The sequence below is a fragment of the Anolis sagrei genome, chromosome 6 (genome assembly GCF_037176765.1).
Source record: "Anolis sagrei isolate rAnoSag1 chromosome 6, rAnoSag1.mat, whole genome shotgun sequence".
Lineage (NCBI taxonomy): Eukaryota > Metazoa > Chordata > Lepidosauria > Squamata > Dactyloidae > Anolis > Anolis sagrei.
In genome coordinates this window covers 79,921,812-79,943,724 of record NC_090026.1, presented here as the reverse complement: position 1 = coordinate 79,943,724, position 21,913 = coordinate 79,921,812, and the positions used below count along the sequence as shown (strand labels likewise).

The 21,913-nt window shown below is 39.1% G+C and overlaps 1 protein-coding gene across 1 annotated transcript in view; it reads left to right on the top strand.

Moving 5' to 3' along the window:
- The window catches only part of LOC132779666 (collagen alpha-4(VI) chain-like), an 81,490-nt gene that overhangs the window by 16,330 nt on the left and 43,247 nt on the right, over positions 1-21,913 (top strand). The window contains exons 8-16 of the mRNA XM_067470214.1: positions 584-1,168; positions 4,184-4,759; positions 10,124-10,467; positions 11,412-11,490; positions 16,188-16,333; positions 16,437-16,529; positions 19,141-19,194; positions 20,646-20,717; positions 21,387-21,413. Of these exons, the coding sequence (XP_067326315.1) occupies positions 584-1,168; positions 4,184-4,759; positions 10,124-10,467; positions 11,412-11,490; positions 16,188-16,333; positions 16,437-16,529; positions 19,141-19,194; positions 20,646-20,717; positions 21,387-21,413 (1,976 nt within the window). The remainder of the gene's footprint in view (positions 1-583; positions 1,169-4,183; positions 4,760-10,123; positions 10,468-11,411; positions 11,491-16,187; positions 16,334-16,436; positions 16,530-19,140; positions 19,195-20,645; positions 20,718-21,386; positions 21,414-21,913) is intronic.

Genomic DNA, 21,913 nt, shown 5'->3' with positions numbered 1-21,913 from the left:
ATCAGATAAATTGGCATTTTGGCTCCTCCCACACATGGCGTCATCATTTTATTTGCAAGCAGGCAACAGGAATTAATATCACACAGGGACATTGGCCATTTTGCCTGTCTCTGTTCAAGGAATTGAAAAATAAGTCACTAGCTTAGGAATCATTGGGGAAACCAACACTTTAGAAACTGCAAAAGACCTCAACTCCACGGTTGAAGCTTGTGTCATGTGAAGGGCACAGTGAGTTTCCATTTCTTAAAAGTATAGATATGCTGATTTTACTGCTTGTGATGAAGTCCTAAGTTTGTTGCCTCAGTCTGCCTATTGCCAGCCCTGCAGACAGAAAAGGCAACTTTGCTTGTTCAGCTTCTTTTAACCCTGTATTAGAAAAAAAATTCTCATAATTCATGTTAAAAATACTTGAGTCCTGTTATTTTTCCATCACATGCTTCTTTAGTCACTCTTCCTTTATCTGCAGGTTTAAAACTTAAACAGGCTACTGAACTGTTATCAGTGGGCCTGCTAACACATAGTAAAGGAAGAGGGAGAAACAAAACCTTTCTAACACACGGTCACTGTGTTCTTTCAATTGCAGAGTGCAAACGGACAGAAGTTGCTGACATCATCTTTGTTGTGCATGGATCACGATACATTACAGAACTGCAGTTCAAGGGGATACAGTGGCTCATGGCATCCATTGTGAATGACTCAGTAGTGGGAAAAGACCATGTCCAATTTGGGGTTGTTGTCTACAGCACTGATCCCCGAGAGGAATTCCCGCTGAATCGGTTCTCCACAAAGCTGCAAGTCAGGGAAGCCATCCAAAAGCTGACACTTCCGAGAGGGTACACTTTTACAGCAAGAGCTTTGAATTTTGCAAGGGAACGGTTTGACGCGGCGTATGGTGGCCGAATGTCAGTTCTCGGCATGACACAAATGATTGTGCTAATCACTGATGAGCAAACCACCCCAACAGATAGACCCAATCTCCCAGCAGCAGTGCAGGCTCTGAGGCAAGCAGGAATTGAGATCATCGCCATTGGGATAGATGGAGCCAGTCAAAGAGAACTGCAAGAAATTGCGGGTGATAGTGGAAATTGGTTTTATAGCCCAAGTTACAATGCGCTGGAAAATTTACATGATAACATCACTCATGTTGTATGTGATGAATCAAAACCAGGTAATGAGAATCTTTGGTTAGGCATATTTTTATTATTTGTACACTTAATAGCATTTTTGTTACTGCAATAACCTGGGATACTCCTCTGGAAAATACAATTGAACCTATGGCTGTGTTAGGTTTCAGCAAGACCCCCAAGAGAAACAGTGATTCCTGACTCAGTTCCTGACAGCATATAGTTTACTATGGCCATTTGATGAAGCCAGATCAGATTATTAGCATCACAACTATGCGAACAGGCTCTTGCCCAGGGATGGGCAAAGGGTGATCTCGAGGCTGTTTTTATGCCCCTTGATACTCTCTGGTTCCCTTGGGCTACCATTTTCTGGCAAAAAGCAGAGGAGATGGCTTCTCTTTGAAACCTCTAAGAGTAATAATTCATCTTGCAAATAGGTTTTGGTTATTTCCCCATTTTTTAAAAGTGAATTCCTAGTCATTTTTCATGTTGGAAGTAATTTTTGGTAATCTATGTAGCCTTCAAAGAGTCTCAGGGCTGGAAAAATGGTCTCCACACTTTTCAAATTCCCCAGTCCTTCCCTTGGAGACATATATTAGAGCCAAGACTTTGGTAAATCCACAAGGGTTAGTGTAACCTGTATATGTCTACTCATAAGTAAGTCACAATGAGTTTGGTGATGATGGCTCACAGGTTAGTCAATATAAGATTGCAGAGATAATCACCTTTGTTACAAAATATTCTTTACTGAAGTCATGCGCAGTGGTTCCCAGCCTCTTTTTGACCAGAGACCACTTGACCAGGAACCACTCTCCAACATTAGTACCAAAAGGGTTACAGATCAGTTTTTGGTCAACTTTAGATTCAGTTTGGTTATTTGGGGTGCTGATTCAGAAAATTGGATAGACCACATCGGCTCTAGTTTCTGATACACAACATGCCATCCAGTAGTCACCATCTGCTCACCCACAGAAAACCATGTTTAATAATCTAGAGCTGATGTGGTAGTAGTAATCTTTCGTGGGTAGTCAGCCTCTCACCTCCCGACATCCCTGTTGCCTCTGCACTATAAGAGGGTTTCGCGAGACCAGTCGCTCTGGCTGCCACATGATTTCGAGGCTATTGTGTAGTAATTGTGAGGCCGCTGATGATATTTTCGTTCTTGTGGATCACTGGTGGTCCATGGACCACAGGTTGGGAACCACTGCCATAAGGGAACAAAGGATGAGTGATGGCAAACCAAGAACTACTGTTGAAAAGCAGCTTCTTTTTACTGTGTCCTTTGGGGGAAAAGGACTTTTCAGCCAACTCCATGTCCTATAGGATGCAGAGGTAAGGGAGATCTAAATTAAACTATAAAAGTAATATTCTGCATGCCTGAACTTGGGAAATTACTTCACCTCACAGAATCTTTTACCCGGCATGACCATTAGCCATATTTTCTCAGAGATTCTTGGAGTTGTCATCTCCCAATAGCAGCTTTTGTGAGTTCTTTGCAAAATGACACTCTGCCAAAAGCTATGGCTCTGTCATGCATGAATACATTTGCTGGCGGCTGTTTTGATTTTTTTTAAACCAATGAAAAGTTCCAGATGGAAGACACGTATATGCTGCAAGAAGGACAAGGCATTAAAAACTGAAAGGGAGCTTAACAGTTATTTTATTTGAGTCCTGCTTAAAGCACTTTTATGGCCCTGCGTATGTTGTTGAATTGAAGGTCCAGTCATTTCTGATCATTGGCTATAGTGGCTTAGGGTTGATGGGAGTTTCAGTCCAATAACTTTTGGATGGTCATATGACTCCCATCCATGACTTAAAGGACAGCTTTTCTGGATCAATTTGACAGCATTTTAACTTCCATGAATCAATGCTATGAAATCTCAGGAGCTGCAGTTTTACAAGGCCATTAGTCTTCTCTACTGAAGAGTGCTGGTACCTCACCAAAATACAAACCCCAGGATTCTGCAGCACATAACAATTAAAGTGGTTTTAAGCTCAATTATTCCTATCCTTTGAGGGACTAATGCTTTTCTCTTGGTATACAAGCAATATAAGAAGTTTGCAATGTCTAGAAAGATAGAATTGGGCCATTTAATTTTTCTTCCAAGTTTGTGATGGCTGCTTCTTAAAGGGGAAAAGCAGCCATCTCTAGAAAGGACAAGGAGATGTAAGGCAAGGAAGCAAGAAAGTGCCACATGTCAAATCCTTCACTCTTGAAATCATGTATTTTGGAAAATACTGAGGGGCTTTGGAGCTTGTTAAAGATAGATTTCTTATGGCAAAAGCTTTAATACATCAAAGTGTGCATATACTCTCACAATAAATGTGATAGTCTTCATAGTGCTATGAGTCAATGTGTAAATATCAACCTAAGCATTTTAAGGGCTAATTCAGGCATGGGCAGACTTCGGCCTGCCAGGAGTTTTGGACTTTAGCTCCCACAATTCCTAACAGCCGATAGGCTGGCTGGGATTTCTGGGAATTGGAGTCCAAAACACCTAGAGGGTTCAAGAGAGAATTAGTAAGGATGATGCAGAAATTTGCCAGTATAGTTTTGTGGCTGCGAGAATTACAATAGCAAAGTCTTGGAAGGGGGGAAAAACTACTCATTAATGATTGGAGAAGAAAATTAGGTAAGTATATTCAAATGGCCAAGCTCTCCAATGGCTTAAAGGGAAGAAACAAAGAAGAGTTTGTTAGAAAATGGAGACTTGTCTTTGGGTATTTAAAAAAGAAGACAAAAACAGATCTTGAAATAGCCACACAAGGAATCTATTAATGTAATGACAAGACAGAGTTTTGCTAGATACTACTTCCATATGGTGTAGCGTCAGAAGTCATGGGTGGTGGTTCACAGGTGGGATTGGGGAAGGGGTGAGACTGGGGAAATACATTGAATTTTGAATATTATGTTTTTTTCCTATACACAATAAAAATTTATACACAAAACACATGGAGGGCCGAAGTTTGCCCATGCCTGGGTTAGTTCATACTAGCTATGACAAGGAAAGACTATATGGTGTCAATCTACATAACAGAGTTGATTTTTCTCTCTGCAGCTTGTGGCACTCAAGAGGCAGACCTTGTGTTTTTGATCGATGGCTCAGGAAGCATATCTGCCCGTAACTTCTCTGCCATGAAGGCCTTCATGAAGGAAGTTGTAGACAGCTTTGTTATTGCTCAAGACAAAGTCCGGATTGGCGTGGTCCAGTTCAGCAAAGATCCTCAGAAAGAATTTTACCTCAACGAGTTCTACACTGATATTGCCATAAAGGGGAAGATTGATGAGATTGTCCAGTTGAAAACCACCACCTTCACTGGGAAGGGATTGAGGTTTGTCAGGAGCTTCTTTGAGCCTGAGAATGGAGGTCGGAAGAACAAAGGAGTGCTGCAATCTCTCATAGTCATTACAGATGGGAAGTCCAATGACAGTGTAGATGAGGCAGCCGCTGCGCTGAGGAAAGATGGGATCCAAATCTTTGCAATAGGAATTGCCACTCCCAACTCCTTTGAACTCCTTCACATTGCTGGAGATCCCCATCGTGTACATGTGGTAGAGAACTTTGAAGGATTGCAGAATATTGAAAGGAAGATTGTATCAGAAATCTGTGATCCTGGAGATCCACCCAGTCAAGGTAAATATCAGATTTTGAAAAATATATTTTCTCTCTCAAATGAATGCTGTTATTATTCACAAGAGTTGCTTGGCTACACATTTCCCATTTTTTCTTTGTGTACTACTAGAGGACATGAGGTTAGTCCAGGCCAACACATCTAATCAGAAGGAGCCACAAATAATTTAAAATGATAGATTTGGGAGAGACCACAAGAGCCATACACTTCAATGTCCTACATGCAGGAAAATACAATCAAAGCACTTAACAGATGGCCATCCAACATCTCTTTAGAAACTTCCAGAGAAAGAGACTCCCAAACACTTCAAGACAGCAGAGTCCACTGTTAGGCAGCTTTTACCATCAGGTAAGAGCATGACAAATAAAAATCCAGATAAGGTCGTCCAAAGAAACAAAGAAACACAAAATATTAGCTACTATTGGTTGACCCTGGCCACCCAGCCAGCCAACTAAATGCAAAACATATATCAGTTGCAGTGTTTAATTGAACTATCCTTTTGAAAACAATCTGGTGAGCAATGCAATAAAAGCTAGAATTGTGCACTGAGAAAATAAATTGCTTGGTTTACAAAGTGTAGGCATTTTGTCACCTAGCAGCTTACCACAGGTCCAGGTGAATCTGCTTTCATTGGTCTACCACTTGTGACATTGGATATTATTGCATGCAGCTTGTGACATGGATTTGACACTTCCAGTCATGAACTGAAGTGCTTCCTATTGCATGTTGTTGAATCACTCCAAACCAACCTTCAACTCGTTTTGAGGAGTACTTTTCAGAAAATGGGGAATGCTTAAGCAAATGAAAGTGCTTTGAAACTGTGTTTAAAATGTTTTCAAATGGTGTGATAATCCAAAAGCCCTTCAACAGAGGATTGGGTGACTGTGATGGTTCATTGTGGACGTATTGGAAGTGTCACTTTGAACTGCTTCACTTCTAATTGGCCATAGTGCTTGTCATTTAAACATTTGATGAGCAAAGCCATGATTTTTATATTTCACCTCATTTGTTTTCTTTTTCAATTTTTTTTTGCAGAACTGTTATAGAGATTTCCATTCTTGATTAGGAGGCATTTCTGTACTGTTTTCCAACCTTCCTTTGTTCTTTTGCAAACATAGTAGCAATTTGGAAGCTAGATGTTAATAAGCTGGTTTGGAAATGAGAAGTAGATTTCTTCCTTGCAGAATACTCAAAACAAGGAAAGGCTAGTAATTGCAAAATGTGTATTTCCTTTTTAAAATTAATATTCAAAGTAGAGGAACAGCGCTTGTGAAATTGCAGAAATAATTAAATGCAAAACCCAGACTCATTAGATTTTGAGAGTTCCACAATTCTTCTGGGGAACTAAGGAGGACATGAATGAAGAAGATTGAGAGGAGGCAAATCACGGCAGTTGCAGTAAGCTAAAAGCACTTGCAGGTTTTTTGAAGCACTTTAGGAATGGGTTGTTGTGATAACAAGAGTAGCCATCCTGGTGTGCTCCAGCTCAAATCAATATGGATTTGAAGTGCCATTTAGTTTATTGTATTTATGCAGCACATGAAAAACCTTATTGCATTTCTGCAGCACATGAAAAAATCCTGCTTCTTGATAGGGGGTTGGACTGGATGGTGATTCTTTGAGATTCTCAGCAGAAAATCACTGAAGGTACAAGCAGGCGTATGTGCAAATCCCAGTGTATTACACTGTCACAGGAGTAACTTTTGCAGAGCATGGGAAAGTCATTTTTGGAGTATAATTCCCAGAATCGAAGGAATAATACCATATGACTTTTCTGTGTTAGAAATCCATAGTATCACAAGCGGAAATTACCCTGAACCTGTTGTTATAAGAAGTGACAATATGAACTTCTGTAGTTCTCTCCTGATATTCCAGTCTCTCCTAATAAAACTATTTTTTTATGGTAGGCAAGGATAATGAGGGGAAATGGGAGACTACAGAGGCCTTGGTAAAACAGATGTGGAACTAAAAAGAGTCCCAGAAAGGCCAGCAGCTGGAAAGTTTTTAGATCAGGCATCTTTCCCTCCGATGATCCTGGTTGCTCTTAGCTGAGCTGTTTGAGTCATGATAAATAGAGTCTGTTGCAAGTGTGGAATATTCAAGCACACGTACAACCCAGCTGTATTCCTTCTTCTCTTCCTCTCTTCAGAAAGTACAACCAGAAGCAGCAGTGGCTGTTTGTTGTACCAAGCATTAATAAAAATGTGAATAGGAAAATGACACAGCAGCACCTCCTAGTGGTTTTTCCTTGGCCTCTGGAATAACAAACAGATTATGGCGCAGATTATCCAAGCCCACAATCTGCAACAAAACACATAGTGCATTATTTTCCTAAAGACACATATATTTAGGTATCCTTGTATCTGACCTATCAGTACTTTTGTCAATTAACTTGGTCTTTAATGAATCATCATAAACAGTCTCAACTTTAATAAGATTATTTATCTTAATTTTCCATAAGGAAAGTATTTAGATCTATATTCCAAACAGGCAAACAAGTAAGCAAGCAAGTACTTTGTTGTTGTTGCTGTTTTTTATTCATTTAGTTGCTTCCAACTCTTCATGAAGCAAATATTTATTTATCCACAAATTACAAAAGATGTAATACAGACAACATTGTCAAAAGCATGGATTGGTTAAGTTTATGGTTTCTAGGAATCAATATAGGAGTTGAACCGTAACAAGAAGAGGGATTGCGGCTAAGAGATTAAATCTTGAACTTCCTTACTGGAACAAAATTTATCCATACACGTCTGATTGCTTTTAAAGCAAGACATCGAGAACTAACACATTCTTCTCACTTGCCCCGCTTCTTCCCAGATCTTAAATGCTAAGAAAACAACAGCCATTTTATTGCTGCCCTACATTTCCAAATTAAATTAAGCTTCAATGCATCTGTACTAAACCTGTGAATAAAAACACAAACAAGATAGCAAATTCATATTGCTGAGGTTTCAGATGGTCTATGAGGCATTTAGACGGCCCCTTAGTATCTTTAGCCAATGTGCATTTCTTTTAAAAACATGGAAAAAGTTGGAAATGTGCCCAACGTGTGTTTTTTAAATCTGGCAGTACTTCCTTTTCCTCTTCACCTAATGTAAGCAGAACAGCTGCTCTTGGATACACATTACTGATTGCTCTTCAGTATTTTCCTTTCTAGAATGTTTTGTCATGGATACATGAACTCTTCTTAAAAAGTACAGAGTTGTAGTGCCCACAGTGTTGTTGTTGTTTAAAACTGCAGTACAACACAATTTTAAAACCCCTGCTATATGGCTGTCAACTTTGGTAGTCTGCTTATTCTTTTAAAAAGTGCCAGGGCCTTGCCTGCCAATAATAATGATGAGGATGAGGATGATGATGATGTAAAACGTTAAAATTCATAAAATGCAGTCATAGCTGCAGATAAAAACAAGTAGTTTTCAATTGACACAGCCCAGTGCCGATGTGCCGCCAACAGTAAGTCCTTGGACAAATCCAAAAAAACTTACATAATATCAAAGGCTTGTTTAAAAAGCCGTGTTTTAAAACTGGAATGGAAGGCTTGAAGCGAGGGCCCTGGGCTGATCGCTCTAGGGAGGGCATTCCAGAGCCGGGGCACCACCACTGGGAAGACCCTCTCTCTTGTCCCCACCAACCATATTTGAGATGGCGGTGGAACCGAGAGAAGGGCCTTCCCAGCAGATCTCAATGCCCACGCTGGTTCATAGAAAGAGATTCAGTCTCAAAGATAGGTTGGACCCAAAGCCCATCCAATGAACAATTCTGTTACTATGAAATGTTCCTTCACTCTGCAAATTTATAGTATTACAACCAGTTAAAATGTTGGTTCAGGACTTAGAAATCCAGTTTAGGCATCCAAAAAAAGAGGAAGGGCATGCAAATATATTAAGTCAATGCAAACATATGCAAGGGTTCTAAATATGTGTGATTTTCGGTGCCTCGTTCTCTACAACACTAGAAACTAAAGAAAACTAAAGAAAACTCTCAATGCAAAACAGAATGTTTATTTCGGAAGGTAAAGCTCTCCCTTCCCAACCCATCGTAGCTACACCACTACCATGTAATGGCTGGTTGCTAAAGATAATGCACCCCCAAATTGCTGACCTACATTTCCAAATTAAATTAAACTTCAATGTATCTGACATTTAAATCCCACCTTTTCTCTCAATAATGAGACTCAGTTCAGCCTTTTTGTTTCACAATGACAGTCCCTAAGCCCAGTCCCTAGGTCGACAGATAGTCCTCTGTTCTGCTCTTCATACACTTCCCCAGCCCTATGATACGTTGTTTGCACTATCCTTCATTCAGCCCTTTTTAATTTATTAAGTCCATTTTAGCACTCCTGGCCATTGCTATTGTTAAACCTCATCTGATAGAGTTCAATGTATTCGGTTTTATATTTTATTTTTAGTTTTTTATCAGTTTTTTGTATTTTATAATGTTTTTACTTTAATTTTGTTTTATTTCTTCTTTTTTTGCTATTTTGATTATTAAGTTATAGTTATGTTGTTTTCTTGTCCTGATGTAAGCTGTTTGTATGGTTTTTCTTTGGGTATTGAATGTTTGCCATATTTGTTGGAAACTGCCCTGAGTCCCTTCAGGGAGATAGGGCGGTCTATAAATCATAGAATCATAGAATCATAGAGTTGGAAGAGACCTCATGGGCCATCCAGTTCAACCCCCTGCCAAGAAGCAGGAATATTGCATTCAAATCACCCCTGACAGATGGCCATCCAGCCTCTGCTTAAAGGCTTCCAAAGAAGGAGCCTCCACCACACTCTGGGGCAGAGAGTTCCACTGCTGAACGGCTCTCAGTTTGGTTAGACCACACCTGGTCAGGAAGTTCTTCCTCGTGTTCAGATGGAATCTCCTCTCTTGTAGTTTGAAGCCATTGTTTTGCGTCCTAGTCTCCAAGGAAGCAGAAAACAAGCTTGCTCCCTCCTCCCTGTGGCTTCCTCTCACATAATTATACATGGCTATCATATCTCCTCTCAGCCTTCTCTTCTTCAGGCTAAACATGCCCAGCTCCTTAAGCCACTCCTCATAGGGCTTGTTCTCCAGACCCTTGATCATTTTAGTCGCCCTCCTCTGGACACATTCCAGCTTGTCAATATCTCTCTTGAATTGTGGTGCCCAGAATTGGACACAATATTCCAGATGTGGTCTAACATTACTTCCCTAGATCTAGACACTACGCTCCTATTGATGCAGGCCAAAATCCCATTGGCTTTTTTTGTCGCCACATCACACTGTTGGCTCATGTTTAACTTGTTGTCCACGAGGACTCCAAGATCTTTTTCATAAATAAATAAAGTTTATTTATTTTATTTGTGTTCCCTGTTTTCTTTGTTCCCTCTTAACAGACTGCAACATAGACATTTCGGTAGGAGTTGATATTTCGGAGCAAGTGGGGTCTCCATCTGCATTCCATTTGAAACAAAAAATGCAAACCTACTTGCCTTGGCTTATGCAGCAAATGGCCCCAATGATCAATATCAGTTGCAGCCTTGCTTCTTCCATCAGGTTCAGGTATCAAGTTTTTTCAAGAAATGGACAGTCCTTGTTTGACTCTGACTTTGAACCATATAATGATGAGATCATTCAGAAATTCTTGGCTGTGCAAACCATGGTGGATACTTATTTGAATATAGATTTCCTTCAGTCCTTTTGGGATCAGTCTCTGAGTCTGACTTCTGCCAAAGTGAAGGTAAGCATGTGTCTCTTGTGGTTTTGGATGGTGGAAAAGGCATTTGGTTATGAGTCAGTTTCAATGGAATCATTCTTTACTTTGTTCCAGGCATCTGAGGATTTATATACTGTGAGAAAAGTCTGAGTAAACATGTTAAAGGACATAACCTTGTCCTTTGGTTGTGCTAGTGCTATGGTGGCAATATTGGGTCCTGTTCAATAAATGTCAACCAAATTGAACCAGAGAATTCAGTAGTGTCTAATTTGGAAATTGCCTAATGGTGGGGAGGGAGTAGAGATGGAGCTGATCCATCAGCCCACAAATAACTCAGTGACCAGACCTTTGGCATATGACCAAGGTTTACATAAACAAGTATGGCTTTGATCACATGCAATGGCTTATGTCAGCATTGTTCGCCAAGATGGACACAATGTGGTGTTATAGTTGGGAGAGTCTGGGGTCTTGTTCACAAAGCCCAATTTGTAGCTCTTTGATATAATTTTAATTAGAAAGACTCCATCCTTTCAAAGCTGGACTGTTAGACTTAGTCACAGAGCTCTGGTCCCACTAAACAATGAACTCCAGGATTCCATAAGATGCAACCATGGCAGTTTAAGTGCTATAATAGTGTAGAGTGGAAGTGACATATGTCTGAACTGAAACTGTAAACGAGGATAGAACAGGAGTGTGTGTTTGTTTCTACTTAGCTCCCGATTCCTTTGGCCAAATGCAGAACCTCCATAGTACGATCATGGTAATGCCAGCATAGCTCTAACCAGAACAAGATTAAGTTGCTTGAGGCCCTGGAACCACTCCAGAAGCAAAGCTTTCTGTCTTAGGTTACCAGATTGGATTTGAGATGGCAAAGAGAGATTCAGTAACAATTACCTCTTTCAGTTTTTTTTTCTTCCTGTCTCCAGAGAATCTGGAGTGGATTCCTCACCTATCTTGTGTTCTCACAGGTCCTGTTGGTGTTTACTGATGGGCCGGATGACAGTGTTGAAATGCTCAAAACAACAGTTGATGTTATTCGCCGGAAAGGTATGAGAATACTGAGCACACATAATAATAATAATAATAATAATAATAATAATAATCTTTATTTATTTATTTATTTATTAGTTATTTATTGTGTCAGGAGCAAGCCAAACAGTTGTATTGAATTTGAATCACACACACACACATACAGTTTGCAAATTTGGCATTCTATTAAATGTCCTTTAACCAGTAGCTGACCACTTGGAGTGACTATGATGTTGCTATAAGGAGGTCCTCAATTGTGCATGTGGCAGGGCTCAGGTTGCGCTGTAGTAGGTGGTCTATGGTTTGCTTATTTTATGTGTTGTTCTAAGCACATTGTGCCATATGTAAGCTGACCTGAGTCCTTTTGGGGAGATGGAGGTGGGGTACAAAAATAAAGGTATTTATTTATTGTGTTAGAAGTGAACCAAAACAGTTGTATTGCATTAAAAACAAACAAACAAACAAAACACAAAGTTTGCAGGCTTGGTATTCTATTAAACGTCCTTTGACCAGTAGCTGGCCACTTGGAGTGCCTCTGGTGTTGCTGCAAGAAGGTCCTCCATTATGCATGTGGCAGGGCTCAGGTTGCATTGCAGTAGGTGGTCTGTGGTTTGCTCTTCTCCACACTCGCATGTCGTGGATTCCACTTTGTAGCCCAATTTCTTAAGGTTGGCTCTGCATCTCGTGGTGCCAGAGCGCAGTCTGTTCAGTGCCTTCCAAGTCGCCCAGTTTTCTGTGTGCCCAGGGGGTAGTCTCTCATTTAGTATCAGCCATTGATTGAGGTTCTGGGTTTTAGCCTGCCACTTTTGGACTTGCTTGCTGGGGTGTTCCAGCGAGTGTCTCTGCAGATCTTAGAAAACAATTTCTTGATTTAAGTCGTTGGAGTGCTGGCTGATATCCAAACAGGGGATGGAATAGTGATGTCACTGCCTTGGCCCTTTCACTATTGGTTGCTACTTCCCGGCAGATGTCAGGTGGTGCAATACTGGCTAATCAGTATAATTTCTCCAGTGGCGTAGGCCACCTTCTCTCCTTGAGGGGACATGGTATCCAAAAGCAAAGTTGTGCTTATGTGTAGGGCAAATCCAGGAATGGAACAAGGAATGATTTTACTGCTTTTTGCTTGCCTGGTTTATTCCTCCTACCCTTTATCTAGTGGTGGCTGATGATTTGCATGTCAAGGGGATGATGAGTCCACTCCAAGTTTTAGGGCACTGAATAGTGGTGCTTCAACAAATTTGGCACTATGGACAGCTCCATTGAAAATTAAATTAATGTCTAGAGACAATTCACTGTCTCATAGACATTTCAGCCAACAGCCATCATTGTTTAGATCTTCTCTTAACAAAGAAAAGTGCTACATTCATATGCAAGGTATACCTCAAATGCCAGTCAGTTAGCACAGATTTTTTTTTAGGGAAAACACACAGTTGCCTATATTAAATCTGCAAATTTGGCAATGCTTCAAAAACTTGAGGGACTTTGGAATTTTGTTTACTGGGATAGCTGTTTGAGTGTGGTATAAGAGGAAAAAAATTAAGTCTTGCAGGACACCAGTCCCCTGCTTCACACACACAATATGGTAGGAGTGCTAGTGGATATGATGCATAAATCACATACATTGATTTTGTCCAGAAATAACAGTAATTCAATATGATCCCCTAGGAGATGGTGATCTTGAAATGTCAGTTAAGGAATATTTGAAAGTACTAAAACATGTTGCCAGACATTTGACATGATTGTACCTTGGGTGTACTTATTTGAGGAGTTATATGGAAATGAGAAATTACACTGAAAGAGGAGAAAATTAACCAGCTGTTAAAAAGTATCCACAAAACAAATGAGGAATGTTTACTTTCATTTCTTGTCAGATTTTAGCAGATCCCAACAGCCTGGATTACCAAATACCCCTTGAGAAAAAAATTCTCTTGAAACATGGTGGAAACAGAAAATGCAACTGCTTTTCCTTTCTAGCAGTGCTCTTGATTTTAATTCCAGCAAAATGTTTAGGTCAGAACTGGCCCTGGGAGTCTCTTCACCTCTTTTTCCCAGGAAGAACCACAAACACTATATCCCCCTCGTTTTTTATGCAGTGACTGGTCTGCTTCCTAAGAAAATAATTCAATTGGGAAGCAATTGTGAAACACACAGATGTGTGTTTACCTAAATATTTTTGAACTACAACTCACATTATTCATATTGGATAATCTGGACCTTCCACCGATATATAAACCCAATTTTCCTACTTTCCAACAAACCACACAACCTCTGAGGATGCTTGCCACAGATGCAGGTGAAACGTCAGGAGAAAATTCTTCTAGAACATGGCCATACAGCCCGAAAAACCTACAACAACCCAATCTGGGTAGAGTTAATGGAAATTGTAATGTATGATAAAAACAACTGTGAAACCATAGGTGTCAAAACACTAGATGACTCAACACTATGTGTTGAGTCAAAAAATAAGCTAAGTTTTATTTGACTTAGCTTATTTTTTAATGCGCTGCAGTCTATTTTTTCAAATGTATAGAGCAGGGGTCCTCAAACTTTTTAAACAGAGGGCCAGGTCACAATCCCTAAAACTGCTGGAGGGCCAGATTATAATTTGCTTTTTTTTAATGAATTCCTATGCGCACTGCACATATCTTATTTGTAGTGCAAAAACACTTAAAAACAATACAATAATTAAAATGAAGGACAATTTTAACAAATGTAAACTTTCAGACTTAGGTTGACCCTGAGCGAGGGCCGGGTAAATGACCTTGGAGGGCCGTATCCGGCCCCCGGGCCTTAGTTTGAGGACCCCTGGTATAGAGTGTATTTATTTATTTAGATGGATTGCCACAGAAATTGCTAAGGTATATAGGGAATGTAATAGAAATTCAAAAATTACCAGGACTATGGTGATCTTAGCAGTGGTCACAAAGGCTCATTTGACAGTTTAGAGAAATGTCTAGATTGGTGTTGGAAAATAGTGGCCTGTAGGAGACATCTAGGTCAGATGGCTGTTTTTGCACCCAAAGCTCCTCCAAGAATGTGTTGAGGCAGTTTTACAACCTGGCCCTTTTTAGGCTAAGGAGCAGTCTTTCCCCCACAGATGGTTCCTTTTATAACAATAAGTCTTTTCCTACACTCTATGCATATATACATAGATATATGTATCCTTTAAGAGCGATATAGTGGAATAATAATAATAATAATAATAATAATAATAATAATAATACTTTATTTATATCCCACCAACATCACCCTGAAGGGACTCAGGGCGACACACAAAAGCTCTCTGAAGTGCAACACACATAAAATACACAAATACATAAGCATTTAAAATGGTGACAATATAAGTTTACACAACAATTTTACATTAAAAATCATATAAACCCATATTAATAGGATTTAAAATTCCATAAAATGTAGCGGTGCCTGCAGATATAGAATAGACTTATTCAAACACATATCGATCCAAAGTGCCAAAGTGAAGCAAACCACTAAGTCCTTGAATTTAACCATTAAAATTCTAATCATGGTCGAAGGCCTGTTTTAAGAGCCATGATTTCATATTTGACTAAAAAAATGTGGAGAGTGGAGGCTAGCCGAATCTCTCTAGGGAGGGCATTATAAAGCCACTGAGAAGACCCTCTCTCTTGTCCCCATCAACTATGCTTGAGACCGAGACGAGATCTAGAGACAGGCATACCTGGCAGATCTCAGAGACCACGCCAGTTCATAGAAGGAGATGTGGTCTCAAAGATAGGTTGGACATTAAGCGTTTAGAAATAATAATAATAACAACAACAACAACAACAACAACAACAACTCCTCTGGCACAAGCCAGTAAAGGTGGTCCCAGTGGTGATCGGCACACTGGGTGCAGTGCCTAAAGAACTTGGCCTGCACTTAAACACAATCGGCGGTGACAAAATTACCATCTGTCAGCTGCAAAAGGTCGCCCTACTCGAATCTGCACACATTATTCGCTGATACATTACACAGTCCTAGACACTTGGGAAGTGTCCGACATGTGATCCAATACAACAGCCAGCATAGTGATTTTGTTTGCTGTGCACTAATCTTGTTGTGTTTGAAAGAATAATGATGATAATAATAATAATAATGTGTAACAAAGGTGAAAATCAGTTATATGGATAAAATTTCTCATTAAAAGTTATCTTGCAATGAGAATACATAAATCCTGGTTTTCCACTGCAATTTTAATAATTAGATAAAAACTGCCATTTTCTAGCAAATATTCTAAGTTGGCAGTTTCCGTGGTAAAGAAATGACTATGTTCATACACAACAATAAACCAAGAATCCTGGTTTATTTAGCCCCAATGTGAATAAACAGAATGTTAGTATAAACACATTTCTCCTCCCATTTATTCTTCCTTTCATGAAAACTTGTAAACAAATGAATCAGATATAGTTACATGTGATGTCTGACGGTGGCATTATGATTCATAAACCGACAGCAAACTGTTTCAAAACTTTTTAACAACACTGGCTTGTTAGGGCAAAATAAACCATAACCCCAAATCCTGGGATAAAGCTAACTTGTTGAGTATTGGAAACATTAAGGATGGCATCACCAGTTATCACCTTTCTTCTTCTCAAAACATTTCCTTGGGAATTAAAAATATAACTTGACAAGTCCAACACATACACAAAAAGATTTGAAAAATGAAGGAATTGTTTAAAATACTGTTTGTTTTTCAGGGCTTGATTCATTTTTAATGATTGGCCTGGAAAACTTCCAGGAATTCCACGAATTGCAGGAAATTGAGTTTGGTAGAGGATTTGGATATCGGGAACCTTTGCACATAGGAAACCCAGAACTCCCCAGCATGTTATGGAGAGCTTTTGTAAGTTGTTTCATGAAAAAAGGATTTTTTTAAAATAAAAGGCATCCTTTTGAGTTCATGATAGATACATTAAGAATAATTGGTTGGCATTTGTTATTTTTAGGACACTATTACTGAACGGGAATGCTGCAATGTCTGCTGTAAGTGTTATGGAGAAGATGGCATTCGAGGTGTTCTTGGACTTTCTGGAAGGAAGGTAAAATTAGAGAAGGGAGAACACTAATTAGGGAAATGATTCCCAAACTGTGCTTGGGCACATAAATAAACAAGATGAAGTACATTTTTAAGGAGCCGCGGTGGCGCAGTGGGTTAAATCCTTGTGCTGGCTGAGCTGCTGACCTGAAGGTCTGCAGTTTGAATCTGCGAGATGGGGTGAGCTCTCATCTTTCAGGCCCAGCTTCCCATGCGGGGACATTAGAGAAGGTTACACTGACTTCTTGATAGAGAGGTCTTATGCAATACTAATTCCAATAGAGGAAGCAGAGTTTGGGAAAGTTACTTTTTAGACCAACGTCTGAGAATTTCCAATCAGCATAGTATGGCCATTGTTTACCTTTGCTGGGAGATTCTGGGAATTGTATCCACAAAAGTAATTTTTCCAAGCTCTAAGATAAAATAGAAGGCAACAAGATCTCATGACATAGTGCACTAACTATGAAGGGGAAATCTCTGAAATCAGGGCCAACCCAAGGCTTTTTATTTCCTGAACCAGAGGAGAAGATGTCACCTAACTTTGATCTAGAAAAGATGAAGTGCAAAAAAATTGCACTTCATCTCCTCTTGTGTAGGTTGACAGTTCAGTCCTACTATAATGTCTTCCCTTACATCTTTCAACAGGATAAAAAATTCCACCACTACATATAAGACTAGATTAGGAAGCAAAATGTTTCCACAAGAGGGAAATGCCCCAAGGGATTGAAGGGATTTGGAACAGCCTGTGGGACTGCTATTGCTGTCCCCTAGTATCACCTAACTCGGGTGGTTGCCTCTTTTGGCCTTGCCTGAAACAATATTTTTAATTAGAATTTTTCTATTCCATCTTCTTTAAACAGAATTCAGAGGTGTACCTTGGGTGCACAGCAAAGCAATTCTGGGATTAGTTTTTTTGTAACTTTTCAAAGATATAATGAAAGGTCAAAATAACAAGTCAACTAAATGGAGTGATGATCTGAATGCAGAATGTTTAACTGGGGAAAAATAAGTGAAGGACAATGAGAAGATGGATCAAGACCAATTTTGATAGTTCATCCGGTTACTTTTTATAAAGTTTAAATACTTCAGACAGAAATGTAAGAAACCTTTCAAATCTCCTGTGTACAATAAGGATCAAAACTCCAGCTTCGCTAGGCATAAATCTTCTGTCATTCCAAACATCCCATTAGCTAGTCGATTTTGCTTGTAAATTTTTACAATTTGAAAATGAAACAAGACATGAATCACTAATCATTATTGCAGTCCTCTGTGGGAAGCTCTTGTAGCATCTTTCAGTGTTGTCATACGTTCTACTTATTGATTTAATGAAGTAAACTTGGTTGTAAAATGGAAAAGACGCCTTCAAAAGTTGTATGCTGAAAGCTACCCTAAAAAGCAAAAGTGTATAGGAAAGTGGTGTAAGGCATCAGGTGGTTTGAGATATTCTCTTAATGTGGAGACTCTTATCCCCAACTCTGTGGTCCTAAATCCAGAGGAGACTCCAATCATTTGCATGTGCCTCAACGTTATTGCATAGGCTTCATTAGGATAGTGGGACAACAAATTTCTCTACCACAAATTTTCCTTGCAAATCCAAGTAAATATTGACTCGGTTGGAAGAAAACATTTCTGCTTTTTTGAACTATTTATATCATCATATATTTTTGGTGGTGCAGGTTGAGTCTCATTTATTAGAAATACTTGGAACCAGAAGTATTTTGGGTTTTGGAATATTTGTATTTGTGTATACAATATACATACATAATGAGATATCTTAGAGATGGGACTCAAGTCTGAACACAGAATTCATGTAAGAATATATATATATATATATATATATATATATATATATATATATAGAGAGAGAGAGAGAGAGATATCTGCTTATACCCATAGTCTGAAAGTAAGTTTATATGACATTTTAAATAATTTTGTGCATGACACAAAGTTTGTGTACATTGAAACTTCAGAAAGCAAAAGTGTCACTATCTCAGCTATCAACATGGACAACTTTTGAATCTTGAGTGTTTTGGAAATTTTATATCTGGATAAAGGATACTCAACCTGAAATATTTTTTTATCTGGACCTTTCTTTTCCCAGCCTCTAATTTCATAAGAGTACATCATTCCAATCAGAGGTACATGAATGCAACAAGTACCTGAATATATTATATGATCTCCTTATCCATGAATTCGAATCGATACCCAAAATTTCACTTACTCACACTCCTAGGTCCTCCAGTGTGACTGTATGGTATTCTTCTGGGCCAGTAGTATTAAAAATATATTACTATTATTCATGGCTTCAGAGAGTCACAGAGTGTCTCCCCCCCCCCCCCCGCTCCTTGGATACCGAGTTCATTCTGTTTCCCAATCTTCAATAGTTCCAGGAAGCACAGTCAGCTTTGATTGAGATTAAACAGTATAGTGGCATATGGTTGGGGAAGATGGAAATATACATTTTGTTTTTTAAGAGGGTATCCCTTGAGTACTATTTGGTTAATGAAGAGCAGAGTGTATTTCAGCACATGAAAAACCTCCCATCTTCAAAATAAATGGAAAGGATCTCGGTCATGTAAATGAAATTAATTTTCTTCCTGATAATTATCTTTCAGGGAAGTGTGGGCTATCAAGGATCTCCAGGCCATCCTGGTGAGGAAGGAGGAATTGTAAGTAACTCATAGGTCATGTGTTGAAGCAACTCCCAACTAGAGTTGACTTGTAGCACCCATCTCATTGGTGTGGTGAATTCTAGAATTGAAAGGATCTGTCCAATGTTTTGAATCTTCAAATATAGCTTCAGCACCTTGGTTTGTTTTTTTTTAAAAAAAAACTGAAATGAGGGGAGACATGATAGCCATGTATAAATATGTGAAAGGATGTCATAAGGAAGAGGGAGCAAGGTTGTTTTCTGCTTCCCTTGAAACTAGGACTAGGATCAAAGGTTTTAAATTACAGGAAAGGAGATTTCACCTGAACATTAGGAAGAACTTCTTGACTGTACGAGCTGTTGAGCCGTGGAACTCTCTGCCTCGGAGTGTGGTGGAAACTCCTTCTTTGGAAACTTTTAAACAGAGGCTGGATGGCCATCTGACAGGGATACTTTGTGCTTTTCCTGCATGGCAGGGGGTTGGACTAGTCGGCCTTTGTGGTCTCTTCCAACTCTTATTATTTTTTGATTCTATGTAATAAAACCCACATGGAAGTCCTTTGACACCCTTGACCTCATTCATCTGGGAGGGAGCCATTTATTATGTCTTTCATATTGTGTGGCAGAGAGAGGTTTTGCAGATTTTGTGCACTGTAGTTAAAGTTGTAGAGTTTTTTCAGGTGACACAAATGCCCTGCCTTTTTTTGATGATATGTGCAATCATTTCATATTTTCCCACTGTTTCCTCTATCTCCTCTTTCTCTACCCACATCGGCTGTTAAAGAAGGGGCAGGATAGTGCCCCTGGATAAAACTATTATTGTGTCATTTGCTGATTTTTACAAGGTGTGTTCCCGGCATCACTTGAAATAATCTTTTCATTACTTCTTTTCAATTTTTATTTCCATCAAAAATCTATTAAAGAGGGAAAGAAAGAATAGGTGCAAAATGTCTTTTGTTCTATACCATATACCTTTGAGTTAGATCGTTTGTGATTATTGTTCTTTTTGGTTATACTATATATTTTTTAGTTTGGAGTTTAGGACTTATTTTGTGCAAAATTTCCCCTTTTTGTACATGTTATTTTTTGTGCAAAGAATCTTGCTTTCTGAGTAAGAAAACCATGCGCAAATTTTGGTGCAGAATGAGTTGTAAATTCTTCTCAGTGCAAGCTTCTTATTAGAATTTCCTGACATTTGAAAAATAGCTTCCTTTAAAAAATGTTTTTTGGAATATTTTCAAATGATCTTTGTATTGCTTTGTGCTGTTTGTGTGTTTTATATTTTAATTTAATTATTGTACGTGGCAGTTAGTTGGCAATGAGATAAATGCTGAAATAGTAGATGCATTCCTGTGGTGGTAGGAAACTTGCATTAATTAAAGGCACATTTTTCAGACACAAGATCTAACAGTGATAAAGTTGTATCCCTGTTTACTGAATAACTCCAACCAATTTCTCTTTCTTTATCAGGGAGACCAAGGTCCAATGGGGATCAGAGGGATACAAGGGAACAGAGGGTGCTCTGGTGCAAGGGGACCAAAGGCAAGTGAATAGCACCAAATTAGAAGTTTTTTCAGGAGGTATACAAATTGGTGCTCTTATCATATTTTATTTTTATGTTCCATTTCCTTCCTTACAACTTTGGTATGAATCTCTGCCTGGTTTTGTGCTTTCCCTTCTGGTTGAGGGCTTAATCCCCCTTTCCCAGTGAATTTAGACTTCATGCATTTGTATCAGTAGTTCCATGCATCTATACTGAAGAATTTAGCAGTCCATTGGATGAAGTGGACAATGGTCCATGAAAGTTTATGTCAAATAAAGCTGCTTAGTCTTTAAGATGCTACAATTGTGGTATGTTTGTTGTTTAATTTAAAAAATAGTGACAAACAAATAAGCGAAATATGCTTGATTATTACATTTTGTTGGTTTGCGTCTTGGGGACAAAATGCCCACATGTCATAATTCCAGGGGAATGGTAAATACAGCTCCTGTGATTATGGTGGTCGGGAGAGATAATTGGTTTCCCCTTTGGTTCTCTGAGCAATGATGTTTGGGAAGGATACTAAAAGAGTGTTGGTGTAGCATGAATCACCTTTTGTTCTTCCATTGCAAGCATCAGAAGAGAAAGAAAGTAAGTTGCTCATTCAGCTCTGTCTTAGAATTCTGCATTCTTTCTGGTGTAATTTCAACAAGTCACTTTGTACATTTTAGGGACAAAGAGGATTCAGAGGAAACAAGGTATGTACTCATTTAAAACATAAACATTACCCCTCTGATTAAGACATTCTCTACAATATTTCACTCTGTTAATACTGCCAGTAATACTGCTGTTGGTGCAACATTGTGAAAAATGAACCGACATCATGAAAAATACAGCAATGGATGATGGTGATGATGAAAAAAGAGTTTGTTTTACATTCTGCCTCCTAATTTCAAGCCTTTGTCACCCACATTATCCTCTGAAGACCACTCTGGTCTATTCTCATGGGAACTGGTAGCACTTTCTCTTGTTGCCTGGGATCAGCCTGGAGACTCCAAAACATCTCTTTCCAGGTCTCTGCTATCTTCCACAAACTCCTCAAACATGACAGGTTACAACCCATCATCCCCTTCCTCATCCTCTAAGCACTCAGAAAGCTCATCTGGTGCTTGCCAGGCTATAACACTTGATGCCGTTTTAGCTGCTCTGGCATTCCTATGGAAATCTGGGATTTACTGTTTGATGAGGGATACTTAGA